At 43.3% G+C, this 14,405-nt stretch overlaps 1 protein-coding gene across 5 annotated transcripts in view; it reads right to left on the reverse strand.

Moving 5' to 3' along the window:
• Positions 1–14,405, reverse strand: part of LOC129697281 (nuclear receptor coactivator 7-like) — a 112,356-nt gene that overhangs the window by 76,435 nt on the left and 21,516 nt on the right. The window contains exon 3 of one of the 5 annotated variants that reach the window (XM_055635663.1): positions 5,472–5,531. The exons of the other annotated variants lie outside the window; for them this stretch is intronic. Coding sequence (XP_055491638.1) covers positions 5,472–5,531 — 60 coding nt within the window. The remainder of the gene's footprint in view (positions 1–5,471; positions 5,532–14,405) is intronic. 5 annotated transcript variants of the gene reach the window in all.

Genomic DNA, 14,405 nt, shown 5'->3' on the forward strand with positions numbered 1-14,405 from the left:
GGGTTATTTGATCGGCAGATGAAGAGGCAGAGGGGCAAGGCAAAAGGATTGAAGAGTTGTGAATTGTGAAACTAGAGGAAGGAATGTAGGTGGAAGGGGAGGGGAGAAATAGGTGAGAGTCCAGGCGGGACTCCAGGTTGTGTGTGACCTCATTCAAGTGAGCCAAGGAGTTGCGGAGGGAGCAGTCTCTGTGGAAGGCAGAGAGGGGTGGGCTTGGGACTCCGTGACCAGGACCCCATAGTAGTACACCAGCCCATCGTCTCAATTTTTTTCTGATCTCATCACCTTTGACAATCTCCCTCCCACGGCTTCAACCTTATTGCTCCCCAGCCCCACACTGCCCGCTTCTTTCTTCTTCCCAAAATTCACAAACAGAATTGCCCTGGCATACTCATTGTTTCTACCTTCTCCTGACCCACTGAAATTATCTCCAATTTCATCCTATTCCCAATTGTCCAGTCCCTTCCAACCCACATCCAAGACACCTCACACACTCCTCAACACTTCAATAACTTTCAGTTTCATGTCCCTCATTGCCGCAAGTACCATGGACGTCCAATTTCTTTACACCTCTATCCCCCACCATTACTTACTTCTTACTTGAATGGAGGCCCAATCAGTTTCCCTCTACTAACAGTCTCTTCCACCTGGCAAAACTTTTAGTCACTCTCAGCAACTTCAATTTTGACTCCCCTCACTTTCCCCAAGTTAAAGGCTTTAGCCATGGGCCCCAGCTGTGCTGCCTTTTTGTCAGTTACATTGAACAGTCATTGTCCCAAACATTCACTGGTAGCATCTCCCAACTTTCTCCGCTACATCGACGACTGTATTGCGTCTTCCTCCTGCACTCGTTTAGAACTCTTTAATTTCATTAACTTTACCACCAACTTCCAACCTGTATCTCCAACATCTTTCTCCCATTTCTCGATTTCTCTTATCTCAATCACAGGGGACAGACTAGCGATTAACATCTAATGGAAACCGACCAACTCCCAGTTTTCTGGACCAAACTTTTCCCCACCCTGCCTCTTGCAAAGACACTATTCCCTACTCTCAATTTCTTTCTTTCCGCTACATCTGCTCCCAAGATGAGGCGTTCCATTCTAGGGCATCCTCGTTCTTTAGTAAATTTGGTTATCCCTTCTGCTGTTATGGATCCCTCACACGTGTCTCCTCTGTGTCCCCTAGTTCTGCTCTAGCTTCCCCCCCCCTCCCCCCCCCACCCCTCGACAGAATAAGGATAGTTCCCCCGGTCCTCACCTCTCCCAATCTTGTCATCCTATTACGTGCCAAGCTTTCTCCAGCTCCTCCTCTCTTCTAGCTTTCTTTCCCCCACAACCAGACTGAAGAAGGATTCTGATCCAAAACGTTGCCTATCCGCATTCTCTTGTGATACTACCCAACCTGCCGAGCTACTCCAGCACAGTATTGCGGATGACACGAAGCTGGGGGGCAGTGTTAGCTGTGAGGAGGATGCAAGGTGACTTGGATAGGCTGGGTGAGTGGGCAAATGCATGGCAGATGCCATATAATGTGGATAAATGTGAGGTTATCCACTTTGGTGCCAAAAACAGGAAAGTAGACTATTATCTGAATGGTGGCCGATTAGGAAAAGGGGAGATGCAACGAGACCTGGGTGTCATGGTACACCAGTCATTGAAAGTAGGCATGCAGGTGCAGCAGGCAGTGAAGAAAGCGAATGGTATGTTAGCATTCATAGCAAAAGGATTTGAGTATAGGAGCAGGGAGGTTCTACTGCAGTTGTACAGGGTTTTGGTGAGACCACACCTGGAGTATTGCGTATAGTTTTGGTCTCCTAATCTGAGGAAGGGCATTCTTGCCATAGAGGGACTACAGAGAAGGTTCACCAGACTGATTCCTGGGATGTCAGGACTTTCATATGAAGAAAGACTGGATAGACTCGGCTTGTACTCGCTAGAATTTAGAAGATTGAGGGGGGATCTTATCGAAACTTACAAAATTCTTAAGGGGTTGGACAGGCTAGATGCAGGAAGATTGTTCCCGATGTTGGGGAAGTCCAGAACAAGGGGATAAGGGGGAAATCTTTTAGGACTGAGATGAGAAAAACATTTTCTACACAGAGAATGGTGAATCTCTGGAATTCTCTGCCACAGAATATAGTTGAGGTCAGTTCACTGGCTATAAGAGGCCCTTGTGGCTAAAGGGATCAGGAGGTATGGAGAGAAGGCAGGTACAGGATACTGAGTTGGATGATCAGCCATGATCATATTGAATGGCGGTGCAGGCTCGAAGGGCCGAATGGCCTACTCATGCACCTATTTTCTATGTTTCTAGTATCTTCTTGAGTAAACCAGCATCTACAGTTCTTTGTTTCTACATTTCCTGATTATTTAACAGTTAAATTTACTTTAGATCAAAATTATATATTGATTCCAAAAAAATACAATTGGCGACAGGTGGATAAATGAGTGGTCAACATTATGAAAGATGCACATTTGTTGGGAGAATTATGAAGCTATCCTCAGCTAGGAAAATCAGACAAGCACATTTTTATGAAAGTGATAAAAATAATAAATGCTGGAAATATTCAACAGGATAGGCAGCATTTGTGGAAAGATCATAAACCTGAAATATTAACTCCCTCCATAAAGGTTGTCATACTTGTTGATTATTTCAGATATCCTTTTTTTGCTCTTTGATTTCTAACCTCATGCACTTATAGTTAACATAGTAGCTATGTCACAAAATTTTGAGATTTAAAAAATCAAGTCTGCAATTTATCCCATCAGATAAAGCATAAAAATAAGTTTATTTTGACACCCAATTCACATTCATATCTTCAGTATTAAAAACATTATGGCCATTTTCATACTCTGAAATTAGCATCTTGTTCCCAATTGCTTTTCCATTGACTTAACTCAAAAGCTGTGATCGAGGACAGTCAAAAGCCCATAACTTTCTTAAAAATTAAGAGAACTGAATGAAATTTTCAGTTATTATAGATTGAAGCATTCTGAAACAAATATGAAACAATCTTACTTGGATGACCTGAAATTAAAGCCTATAATCAGTTAGTTACCGATTGTAGCTAATTACAAAATTCAATTACTATCTAAACATCTATCCATTTCTTAAGAAAATTGGCAGGTAGCAAACGTAACCCCACTTATTAAGAAGGGAGGGAGAGAGAAAATGGGGAATTACAGACCAGTTAGTCTAACATCGGTAGTGGGGAAACTGCTAGAGTCAGTTATTAAAGATGGGATAGCAGCACATTTGGAAAGTGGTGATATCATTGGACAAAGTCAGCATGGATTTACGAAAGGTAAATCATGTCTGACGAATCTTATAGAATTTTTCGAGGATGTAACTAGTAGCGTGGATTGGGGAGAACCAGTGGATGTGGTGTATCTGGACTTCCAGAAGGCTTTCGACAAGGTCCCACATAAGGGATTAGTATACAAACTTAAAGCACAAGGCATTGGGGGTTCAGTATTGATGTGGATAGAGAACTGGCTGGCAAACAGGAAGCAAAGAGTAGGAGTAAACGGGTCCTTTTCACAATGGCAGGCAGTGACTAGTGGGGTACCGCAAGGCTCAGTGCTGGGTCCCCAGCTATTTACAATATATATTAATGATCTGGATGAGGGAATTGAAGGCAATATCTCCAAGTTTGCGGATGACACTAAGCTGGGGGGCAGTGTTAGCTGTGAGGAGGATGCTAGGAGACTGCAAGGTGACTTGGATAGGCTGGGTGAGTGGGCAAATGTTTGGCAGATGCAGTATAATGTGGATAAATGTGAGGTTATCCATTTTGGTGGCAAAAACGGGAAAGCAGACTATTATCTAAATGGTGGCCGATTGGGAAAGGGGGAGATGCAGCGAGACCTGGGTGTCATGGTACACCAGTCATTGAAGGTAGGCATGCAGGTGCAGCAGGCAGTAAAGAAAGCGAATGGTATGTTAGCTTTCATTGCAAAAGGATTTGAGTATAGGAGCAGGGAGGTTCTACTGCAGTTGTACAGGGTCTTGGTGAGACCACACCTGGAGTATTGCGTACAGTTTTGGTCTCCAAATCTGAGGAAGGACATTATTGCCATAGAGGGAGTGCAGAGACGGTTCACCAGACTGATTCCTTACGTACGTGAGATCCGTCCCGTTGTCGGCGTTAGAAGTATATTTTTATTTTACTCCAGCGCTTAAATTATCCCGCGGTTTGTTAGAATTAGGTAGTAGCCCGAGAAAATATATCTCGGACAGACAGGAGAAAACGGCATTTGAATCCCGCCTCCCCCCCTCCCCCCCCCCCCCCCCCCCCCCCCACCACCTTCAAAGGCGCCAAAGTCCCGCACATGGCCAGTGACTGAACTGCAGCACTGCTGAAGATAAGTTTTGTAACATACCTAAACATAGGTACAGTAAGCAAATAGGAAAGCAAATTTGCCTTGTAGGGTGTGCATAAAATGCACAGGAATAATTGCTGCAAATGAAAGGGATTATCCTTTGGGAAGAGATTCATAAAACTTTAGAACAAATCAAAAATGAGATTTTGCAAGATTAGGAGATCACCAGAAACATGCAAAATCCTAAAGATGCTGGATACAAGTCTGCATTCAAGAGAATAGCCTCTAAATAAGGGACATTCTCTTTAGGACAATAAGAAAATTCTTATTGATAGAACTTTCAAACTCTTTACTTCAGAGACTGTGGTTACTTATATTGAATATAATCGGAGAACAAGATTCGTTTTCAAAATAACCTGATAATTTCATTGTCACTAATAATAGTACAAACTTTTAATTCCAGTTTAGTAAGATTAAAATTCAACTATATCAGTCCCCAAATTTGGTTACAAGTCTGGCACATTAGTCATTATGCTACCAATTAAATCACTGAAGTGGTGATTGCAAAGTTAAATAGTTATTGAATAACCTTATAGATGAAAAGCATGCTCAAGGAGGTTCACAAACATATTAAACAGGAAAAACTGTGCCTACTGGGGCAGCTTAAATGCCACCACATCAGTTAATCAAAAATACTAAGCCTATTAATACTCAACATTGCTGTGCCTTTCTTTGCTAAGCATCATCAAACATTCATTGCATTAAATATGTCTGAAAGTATAAATTACCAGTGTACTTGCAATCATTGCATCAATTTACTTCATTCCAATTGTAAACATGTGGAACCCCAAAACTACAGAAATTTTTCCAAGAGCCTTTCAGAGCATCCCTTCACATCTGCACTAAATGTAGAAATTATGGACGTCTGTGTCTGAAAATGAGTATTCATAAAGTCGCCAAAATTAAAATAGTTGGACAATAACCATTAAATTAAATAATTACATGGTAAATTAATATAACGCCGTGAGCAATAACATTTAAACATATAATAAATCAAGAGAAATCAAAGATTTTGCTCGTCATCTATACATACTACAACATTGCTTCCCCAAACCTAGGTCTTTCACCAATTTCTAACAAACTTACCAGTGCTGATTTAGTGAGAGGCTACAGAGAGAGACGTATGGGGACGTCATGCGAAGCAGCCTGAAAATAGTCAAAAAGCAATAAAAATGTAAACTGAAACTTTTTAAGCATCAAATTGGACATACAATATGAGGGATATGGTCTATAAAAATGCCATGCCTGATAATTTTAATAAATGGAGTGTGATAAATGAAGGGTCAACATATGCACAGTACAGGAATGATTACTGGCATACTGTACTAGGATATTTAATCCAGGAATCTTCAATCTCAACAGGAAAAAGCCAGATCACTGCAAGAATAAAACAATAAATATGCAGAGACATGACATTTTGGAGGACAGTCCAGCAACTTGCTTTCCTATGCCATATGAAAAATAATGAAAACAGATAAATGACTGTTAAATAATTTAAGTCGTAGAAAGCACAAATATAGATTAGAGAGAAGACTAATGAGCACTTCATCAACTGTTCTACTTACTCCCTTTTATGATCGATAGAGCTCAAAATGAGAATTTTATTTACCTAAAATTTTCAGTCTTGCGACTGCATAAAGTATGGGCCATTGCTGCAAGATGAGGATAGTAAAACAAAAACTTCCCAGATGAGTCATAAGTCATCTCAAAAATGCAGTAAATACTTATTAGCAAGTTATGGTAAAAACTCAACTCTGTTTGACAACCCTTTGATAGTATTTGCATCTGTGCCCACAAAACCTCCATGATTGGAATCTTTCATCTCCACTATTCGTAGGCCTACCCATCCCTAAATTAGAATTTGGAGAGGGAAGAGAAAAATACATTATTTTAAGATGTACCACAACAGTCCTCATTACTTTACTTCTTATATGCAAGTATAGCGACATGATAGAAATTGGCACCAAACACTACGCAGATGCTTCAAGTCAAGAAGATTAAAAAGCTTGCAGAAAAAACAGGCACAAGGTGCTGGAGTAAGTCAGCGGGTTAGGCAGCATCTTTGGAGAAAAAGGATGGTTGACGTTTTGGGTCGGGTCCCTTCTTCAGACTGAAAGTAGGGGGTGAGAAGTTAAGAGCTACAGGCGGGAAAAGACCAGGACCAATCAGGGCCAGCCATAAAGGTAGGGTGGTGCCCTGGTAAGCCCATTGTTGGCTAGGGAAGGTACGATCTCGAGAGGGATACAATATGGTGAACTGTGGAACTGGTTATTCACGGTTGCAATGGAGGAAAGCTTTGGTAGAAGTTACTTCAAATTAGAAAATTCAACATTCATACTGCTGGGTTGTTAGCTTTCCCAAAAGAAATACGAGGTGCTGTTCCTCCCATCTGCATGTGGCCTCAATCTGGTAGTGGAGGAGGCCTAGCACAGAGAGGTCAGTATGGGAACGGGAAGGGGAGTTGAAATGGTTAGCAACCGTAAGCCTTGGTGGACCGACTGCAAGTGTTCAACGAAATGGTCTCTGAGTCTACGTTTAGTCTCGCCGATGTAGAAGAGCCCATAAAAGGAACACTGGATGTAGTAGATGAGGTTAGAGGAGGAACATGTAAACCTCTGCCTCACCTGAAAAAAATAGTTGTGGTCCCTAGATAGAGTAGAGTGAGGAAGTGTACGGACCGGTGTTGCATCTCCTGCAGTTGAAGGGAAAAGTACCTGGGGAGGGGGTGGTTTAGGTGGGAAGGTATGAGTGAATCAATGAGTTGGAGGGAGTGGTCGCTACGGAAGGTGGAAAGGAGTGGAGATGGGAAGATGTAATCAGTTGTGGGATGCCGTAAGAGATGACGGGAATGCTGGATAATATTATGCTGGATGCAGTGGTTGGTGGGCTGAAAGGTGAGGACCAGGGGTCCTTTTTGCTTCTGGGGTGGGGGGGGGGGGGTGTGGGGGGGAGCAAGAGGAGAACTACGTGACACAGAGGAGACGTGTGTGAGGGCCCCATCTATGACAGAAGGGGAGAACCTGTAAAATGAGGGAAGCTCGGATGTCCCAGTATGGAACACATCCAGATGCGGTGGAGATGCTGAATTGAAAGTAGGCTTCAAGAATCAAGAGTGTTTTATTGCCATATGTTCAAGATAGAAAAATGAAATTCTTACTTGCAACAGCACAAGAGTATTTAAACATAATACATTGTAAACAATAAAACAGAAAAAAAATCAGCGTGTGTGCTTGTAGGGAAAGTTAGTTCTCTGTCAGATGACTCCCAATCTATATTATCAGCCAGGTGGAAACCGCAAACAGCAGCCTGGTTTAATATTTTAATCAGCTGCCACTCTGTTCTCCTAAATCACAATTTAACAAGATGCAGATTAAACCAATGGGATTGATAACAGTCTATCAGCACTTAATGAAGTCTATTATAACAATATTCTCAAATGCACAGTACTGTGAAGGACAGAACAATTTTACCCTAGAACAGGTAGTCGAGATGGAAATCAACAGACTTTCATAACTGACCAAGATCCCCAAAAGCACACTGGAGTCAGAATATGTCTGGGCTACAATCATACTTGTCAAGATTTTATTCTTAAATTCAGATATTGACAATCTATTGGCACACATGAATAATTCCCATTCAGTTACAAATGGTTGGGGGGAAAAAACCCATTATCTGTGAAATTACATTTCAATAATAACCCACATAACAGAAAAAAAAAGAACTGTTGAAAGAGAATAAAAAAGGAACTGTTGAAAGAGAATATGAACTGGATTACTTGCAGCCCTGTAAATATTACAACATTTCCTTTTAGCATTAGAATCTGGAAGACCAAGTTAAGTTAGAATTTTATTAAACTTGTTAAGCTAGAGGAATAAAATTCTAAGGTACACAAAAATGCTGGAGAAACTCAACGGGTGCAGCAGCATTTATGGAGCGAAGGAAATAGGAGCGAAGAAACCTGCTGAGTTTCTCCAGCATTTTTTTGTACCTTCGATTTTCCAGCATAAACACGGAATAAAATTCTAGTTTGTCAGAATCTATTCAAAAGCACCATTGATCTAGCGACTTCATTCTGTCCTTAAATCCTTGGTTCACAAGAAGAAACACTTCCCCAAATAACATGACTAGCAAAACACGGCTTTACCATGTGCTCATTCCATGAAATACTGTGAAAAAACTAGAGAACGGACTTGGTGACAGAGCCACATGCAGTGATATCTCCTCTCACTTCATCCCGTCCTTGTTAGCCATCCTGACAGAAACATTCTGAACTCAGGACAAACCATTCTATTCTAATTTGATAAGTGTCTTTAACAGGATCTGGTTGTGTACTATGTGCTTGGATTACGTGACCAGGAGAGGATTGAGCAGGTGTTGCCATTTTAATTGGATTCTTTATTAAGGACCTAGGGACTGAACAAAATAAACCTCAGTGTCAAGAGTCTAAGATATTAAGATCAAAGTCTGGAAAACCAGCAGACGAAAGAAAGGGTTATTAATGCTAAATGAACTAAGTGATGCAGGAGAATATGCACTTAGGAATTTCCCTGTCTGCCTGGTGAAAGGTATGAAGCGAAGTCTTGATCAACACAATTAAAGAGTAGTGCAAACCAGAGCTTGAAGGCAAAGAAGCAGAGCTCAGTTGCTTTTGAAAAATGCATCAGAATATGTGGAGGAAATGCGGAGCATTAGCCAGGAGCAAACTGTAAGCAATGAAAGAGCATGCTGCAGTGTACAGAAACTGCCTGTGGCACTGTATGTACGCTGCATACCTTCAGAAAAGAGTCATATAGTGTGGAAACAGGCCCTTCAGCCCAATCTGTCCACACCAGCCAACATGTCCAGGTACACTAGTCTGTGTTTGGTCCATATTCCTCCAAACTTGTCCGATCATTGTACCAGTCTCTTAAATGTTGAGATAGTCCCTGTCTCAACTACCTCCTCTGGCAGTTCATTCCATACACCCACCACTCAATGTGAAAGTTACCACTCCGGTTTCTATTAAATCTTTTCCTCTTCACCTTAAACCCATGTCCGCTGGTCCTCGATTCCCCTGCTCTGGGCATGAAACTCTGTGCATCAACCAATCTATTTGTCATGATTTTAGACGCCTCTATAAGATCACCGCTCAGACTCCTGCACTCTAAGGAGCAGAGTGCCAGCTTACACAACCTGTCCCGATAGCTCAGACCCACAAATCCTGGCAACATCCTCGTAAATCTTTTCTGTTCCCTTTCCAGCTTGACAACATCTTTCATATAACATGGTGCCAAGAACTGAACACAATACTCTAAATGCGGCCCCACCAACATCTTATACAACTGCAACATGGCCTCCCAACTTCTACACTCAATGCTCCGACTGATGAAGGCCAAAAGCCTTTTTGAACACCCTATCTACCTGCGACTCTACCATCAAGGAACCATGCACCTGCACTACTAGATCCCTCTGCTCCACAACACTCCACAGCCCCTCCCATTCACTGTGTAGGTCTTTCCCATATTAGACTTCCCAGAATGCAACACATTACATTTCTCTGTATCATTCCTCAGTCCACCTGGCCAACCAAGATCCCGCCGCTGTTTTTCACAACCATCTTCATTATCTGTAATACCACCCACTTTTGTATCACGTACACATTTGCTAATTTTGCCTATTAATTATTCTTGCTAATTTAATTTTCTATCCATTGGGAGCTATCTCTCCTTGGATCCCAATTAAAAATAAATAGAATAATTTCTTTAGGAGGAAATTTTAGTCATTTTAGTCATTTCTATACTTCTAGTAGTAAAGCAACTTTCGTATTGAAATTAATTTTCAGTTACTGGAGATCGCCACATGTTAATTTATGATGGTTGCGAGGAGTGTAGGGCAGGGAAAGAACCTACTGAATAGCTCTTTTAAGAGTCAGATGGGCAAAGGGCTGAATGACCTCCTGCTGTGCTGTAATAAAGTTGCTGGTTTCTCTCGTGAAGGGGTCCCGGGTTTTGGAGAAGTACCCTTAATTAGCTTCTGTGAATAAATGCAGATTGGCTGCTCAACACTAGTACACAGCAAGGATGCATTCTCAGCTCTCTACGATACTCCCTAAACACTCAGGACTGTGCAGCCAAATTCTGCCTTTACAAGTTTGCATTGCTGTGGGTCGGTTCGCATAAAGCGAAGAGATGGAGCACAGGAATAGTACCTCTCTTTCAATGTCAGCAAGACGAGGTGTGCACATGCCCCAATCAACATCAATATTTCCATGGTGGAGATGGTGGCGAGCTTCATGTTCTGGACCAACCACATTGAAGATGTGATGAAAGAAGTACACTACTTTCACAGTAGACTAAGGAGGCTTGGCAGATCTCCTGCGAATCTCCTACCAACTTTCCATCTGCCAGAAGATACAAAAACTTGGACGGAAAAAAAAGCATCAGCAGATTCAGGGATAGCTTCTCTATTTCTAAACTCCAACACTATTCCATTTGCCCTCCTAACTAGTTGTTGCAGCTACCTTCTCCATTTATTTCCACTTTAGTATGTTCACTGCTTCTTCCCTGCTGTTATCAGACTGCTGAATGGTCCTCTCACAAGGTTAGAACCTAGAAATGATCTCCAAAACTATTGCATTCCAACACTTGCAATGTTTTATCATCATTTTCTCTGTAACTGTAACACAGTAGCACTATATTCTACATTTTGGTCTTATTCTCTTTGCATTACCTTTGTACTTGTGTATGACCTGATTGTACTCGTGTATAGTATCATTTGGCTGGATGGCATGCAAACAAAGTCTTTCATCGTACTTTGTGTACATGACAATAATAAATCAATACCAATACCCTCTCACATTTAAATGTTGTCTTCTCTCCTCCCATGATAATTGTTGTGTCATTGACTTCTGACAATACAAATCAGACAATACAAACATTATTAGGTGCACTCCCACATTCAGGACCAATGTGTCACACACAATCTTACATGTAGGAAAGAACTGCAGATGCTGGTTTAAATCGAAGGTAGACACAAAATGCTGGAGTGACTCACCAGGGTAACTCAGCAACTCTGGAGAAGGAATGGGTGATGTTTCCTAGGACAGAAAGGTCAATGTGGGAATGGGAAGGAGAATTAGAAAAAACGTCACCCATTCCTTCTGTCTAGAGATGCTGCCTGTCCTGCTGAGTTACTCCAGCATTTTGTGTCTACACACAATCTTACAATAGCTCAGCCTACATAATTCAATGCCTATCGAAATGCCTATACCGATATCCGGAGTGCAGTCCAAATCAATATGTGGGAATCAGACAGTTTCCCCGTCAGGTCCAGAGTCAGGCAGGAGTGCCCTCTCTCTCCTGTCTTGTTTGTCTGCTGTATTGAACCTTTTGCCGAGTCCATCAGGAAGGATGCGAGCATAAGAGGAGTGACATTGCCAGGCACTCAAGTCAAAACCTCCCTGTACATGGACGATGTCGCCGACTTCTGCTCGGATCCAGGGTCGTTCCGCAGATTGATCAGCATCTGCGACCAGTTTGAGTCGGCCACGGGAGCCAGGGTGAACCGCAGGAAGAGCAAGGCCATGCTCTTTGGCAACTGGCCCGACCGATCATCCGTCCCCTTCACCCTCAAGCCTGACTTCTTGAAGGTGCTGGGAATCTGGTTCGGGGTGGCAGAGGCATGTAACAAGAATTGGCTGGAGCGGATAGCCATGGTGGGGAAGAAGTTGGAGCTGTTGAGGCAACGCTCCCTCTCCATAATGGGGAAAAAAATTGGTCATCAGGTGTGAGGTGCTCTCGGGGCTGCTGTACTTGGAGCAAGTGAGGCCTCCTACACCACAGAGATCTCCCGGGCCGTCTTCCAGTTCATCTGGGGGTCGAGGATGGACCGGGTGCGACGGGTCACAATGCACAGGTCTGCAGACAACGGGGGTAAAAGCGTGCCCAACGTCGCCCTCATCCTGATGGCCACCTTTGTGTGTGGCTGCATCAGGCGGAGTGTAGAGCCAAGGCACGTGGGCACTAAGTGTCACTACCTGCTGAGGTTCTACCTGTCCCCGGTGTTGCGATGGATGGACCTGGCGCAGATGCCACGCAACGTGCCAGTCAGCTGGACATTGCTGTCCCATCTGTCATTTGTGGAAAGTTTCTTCCGGACCAACACCTTTGACCACATGTCCATCGGGCAGTAGTCAGCACGGAACGTCCTGCTGGCACTGCAGGGAAAGGACTCGATGGATCCGGTGGCGTGGTTCCCAGAGCAGACTGCCCAGCTTGTCTGGCAAAATGCTTCATCGCCAGAACTCACCAACAAGCACCAAGACCTGGCTTGGCTGGCGGTGAGCCCTCCCAGTCAGATCCTTCCTGCACCGTCGGGTCCTCACTACCAGTGCACGCTGCCCTCGAGATGGCTGCTACGGATAGGAGACGGTTGCCCACCTCTTCGCAGAGTGTGGATTTGCAAAGAGAGTGGAGAAGTATGCAAGGGTCCCTGGCACGCTTTATCCCGAACAGCTCCGTCACAGAGGACTCTGTGATATACGGACTGTTCCCAGGGACACATTCAGAGACCGACATCGAGTGCTGCTGGAAGGTCATCAACTCAGTGAAAGACGCTCTTTGGTCTGCCCGAGCATTGTTCACCACCCAGCAGAGCGAGATGTCCGTCAGGGAATGTTGCCGACTGGCCCGCTGCAGACTGCAGGAGTACATGCTGAGGGACGCACTGAAGCTCGGTACAGCCAACGCCAAGGCTCGGTGGGGGAGGACCACAGTCTAGGGTCCTTCCGCTGCTCGACATGGGGGGCAGGGTGTGGTGGAGATGCCCCTCAAAATAAGAGAAGGGATTCCACGCCAGTGGGCCACTTAAGTGGCAAGGATGGGGGACAGATCTGTGAAATTTGAACAATGTATATAGACTGTATTGAACAATTTGCATAGCCTCCGAAAATGTCGGATGAATTTTTAGCACGGTTCATGTATTATATATATTAATTACCTGAATAAAGTCTATTTTGAAATAAAAATAATTAGTAAAGTTTTGAATTGGTCTACCAAACCGTATTGTGAGTTGTCTGTTTATTTAAAAGTTAACCTTTTTCATTGGCGTTTAGTCGGCAGGCCTCGCTGGGACCATCAACAGATGAATGTGCAAGCGGTTGCAGAAGTTAACAGGATTGGAAGGGAGCCAACTGAGCTCTATCGGACCCTTTGAGACCAACTCCTGGGAACATTTGTGATCCTTCTTCTGAAGTTGATATGTTTACCACCGAGGTTCTTAGATACAGACGGCGGTAAGACCAATGGTGTGTGTTTTTTTATTTGTATTAAGTCAGCCGTGTTGAGAGAAATGCGGGCCTCATTTTGTGTGTGTATTTTTTTGAGTCTGCAGAGTTGAGATATTCGGGGCTAGATTGAGAAGTAGCTGGGCTGAGAAACCTTGCGGCTAGATTAGGTAGAAGTAGCCGGGCTGAGAAACCTTGCGGCTAGGTTAGGTAGGGCTAGGTTCGGTAGAAGTTGCCGGGCAGAGAGAAACTCGTGGCTATGGGGAATAATTTGGATAAAAGTGATGAGGGAACGCCCATACAACACGTGTAATTTTAATCCTAGGACTATAAAATATTAAGTTATAAATTGACCAAACGGTTGGGATATGAATCTTGGCCAGCAGGAGCCACATGGAGACAAAGGAAAGGAAATCGACGGTAGAAACTGTTAAAAAGGTAGAAAAGAGCAAAGGATTGGGTCGCAAATTAAGCAAAAAAGAGGGGGAAGAAATTGCGCAAAACGAAACAACCCTGGGGGACCCCTTTTTCTGACAAGCAACCATGTTTACAGAAGAGGGGGGTGGGATAAAGGAACATTTTGATGGCTGAATTATGTTAAAAATATAAGAAAATATTAAATTGGTTCCTGGGCCAGTTTACAGCTTATATTTAGTCTCAAATCAGGCATTTCTCCCTTAGATTAATACAGAAAGGCAAGTCTAGGCTTGCCTCAGGTTGCTGTGCATTGAGATAATGAATGATTATAACATTTGTCT

This window comes from Leucoraja erinacea, chromosome 5 (assembly GCF_028641065.1).
Source record: "Leucoraja erinacea ecotype New England chromosome 5, Leri_hhj_1, whole genome shotgun sequence".
NCBI lineage: Eukaryota > Metazoa > Chordata > Chondrichthyes > Rajiformes > Rajidae > Leucoraja > Leucoraja erinaceus.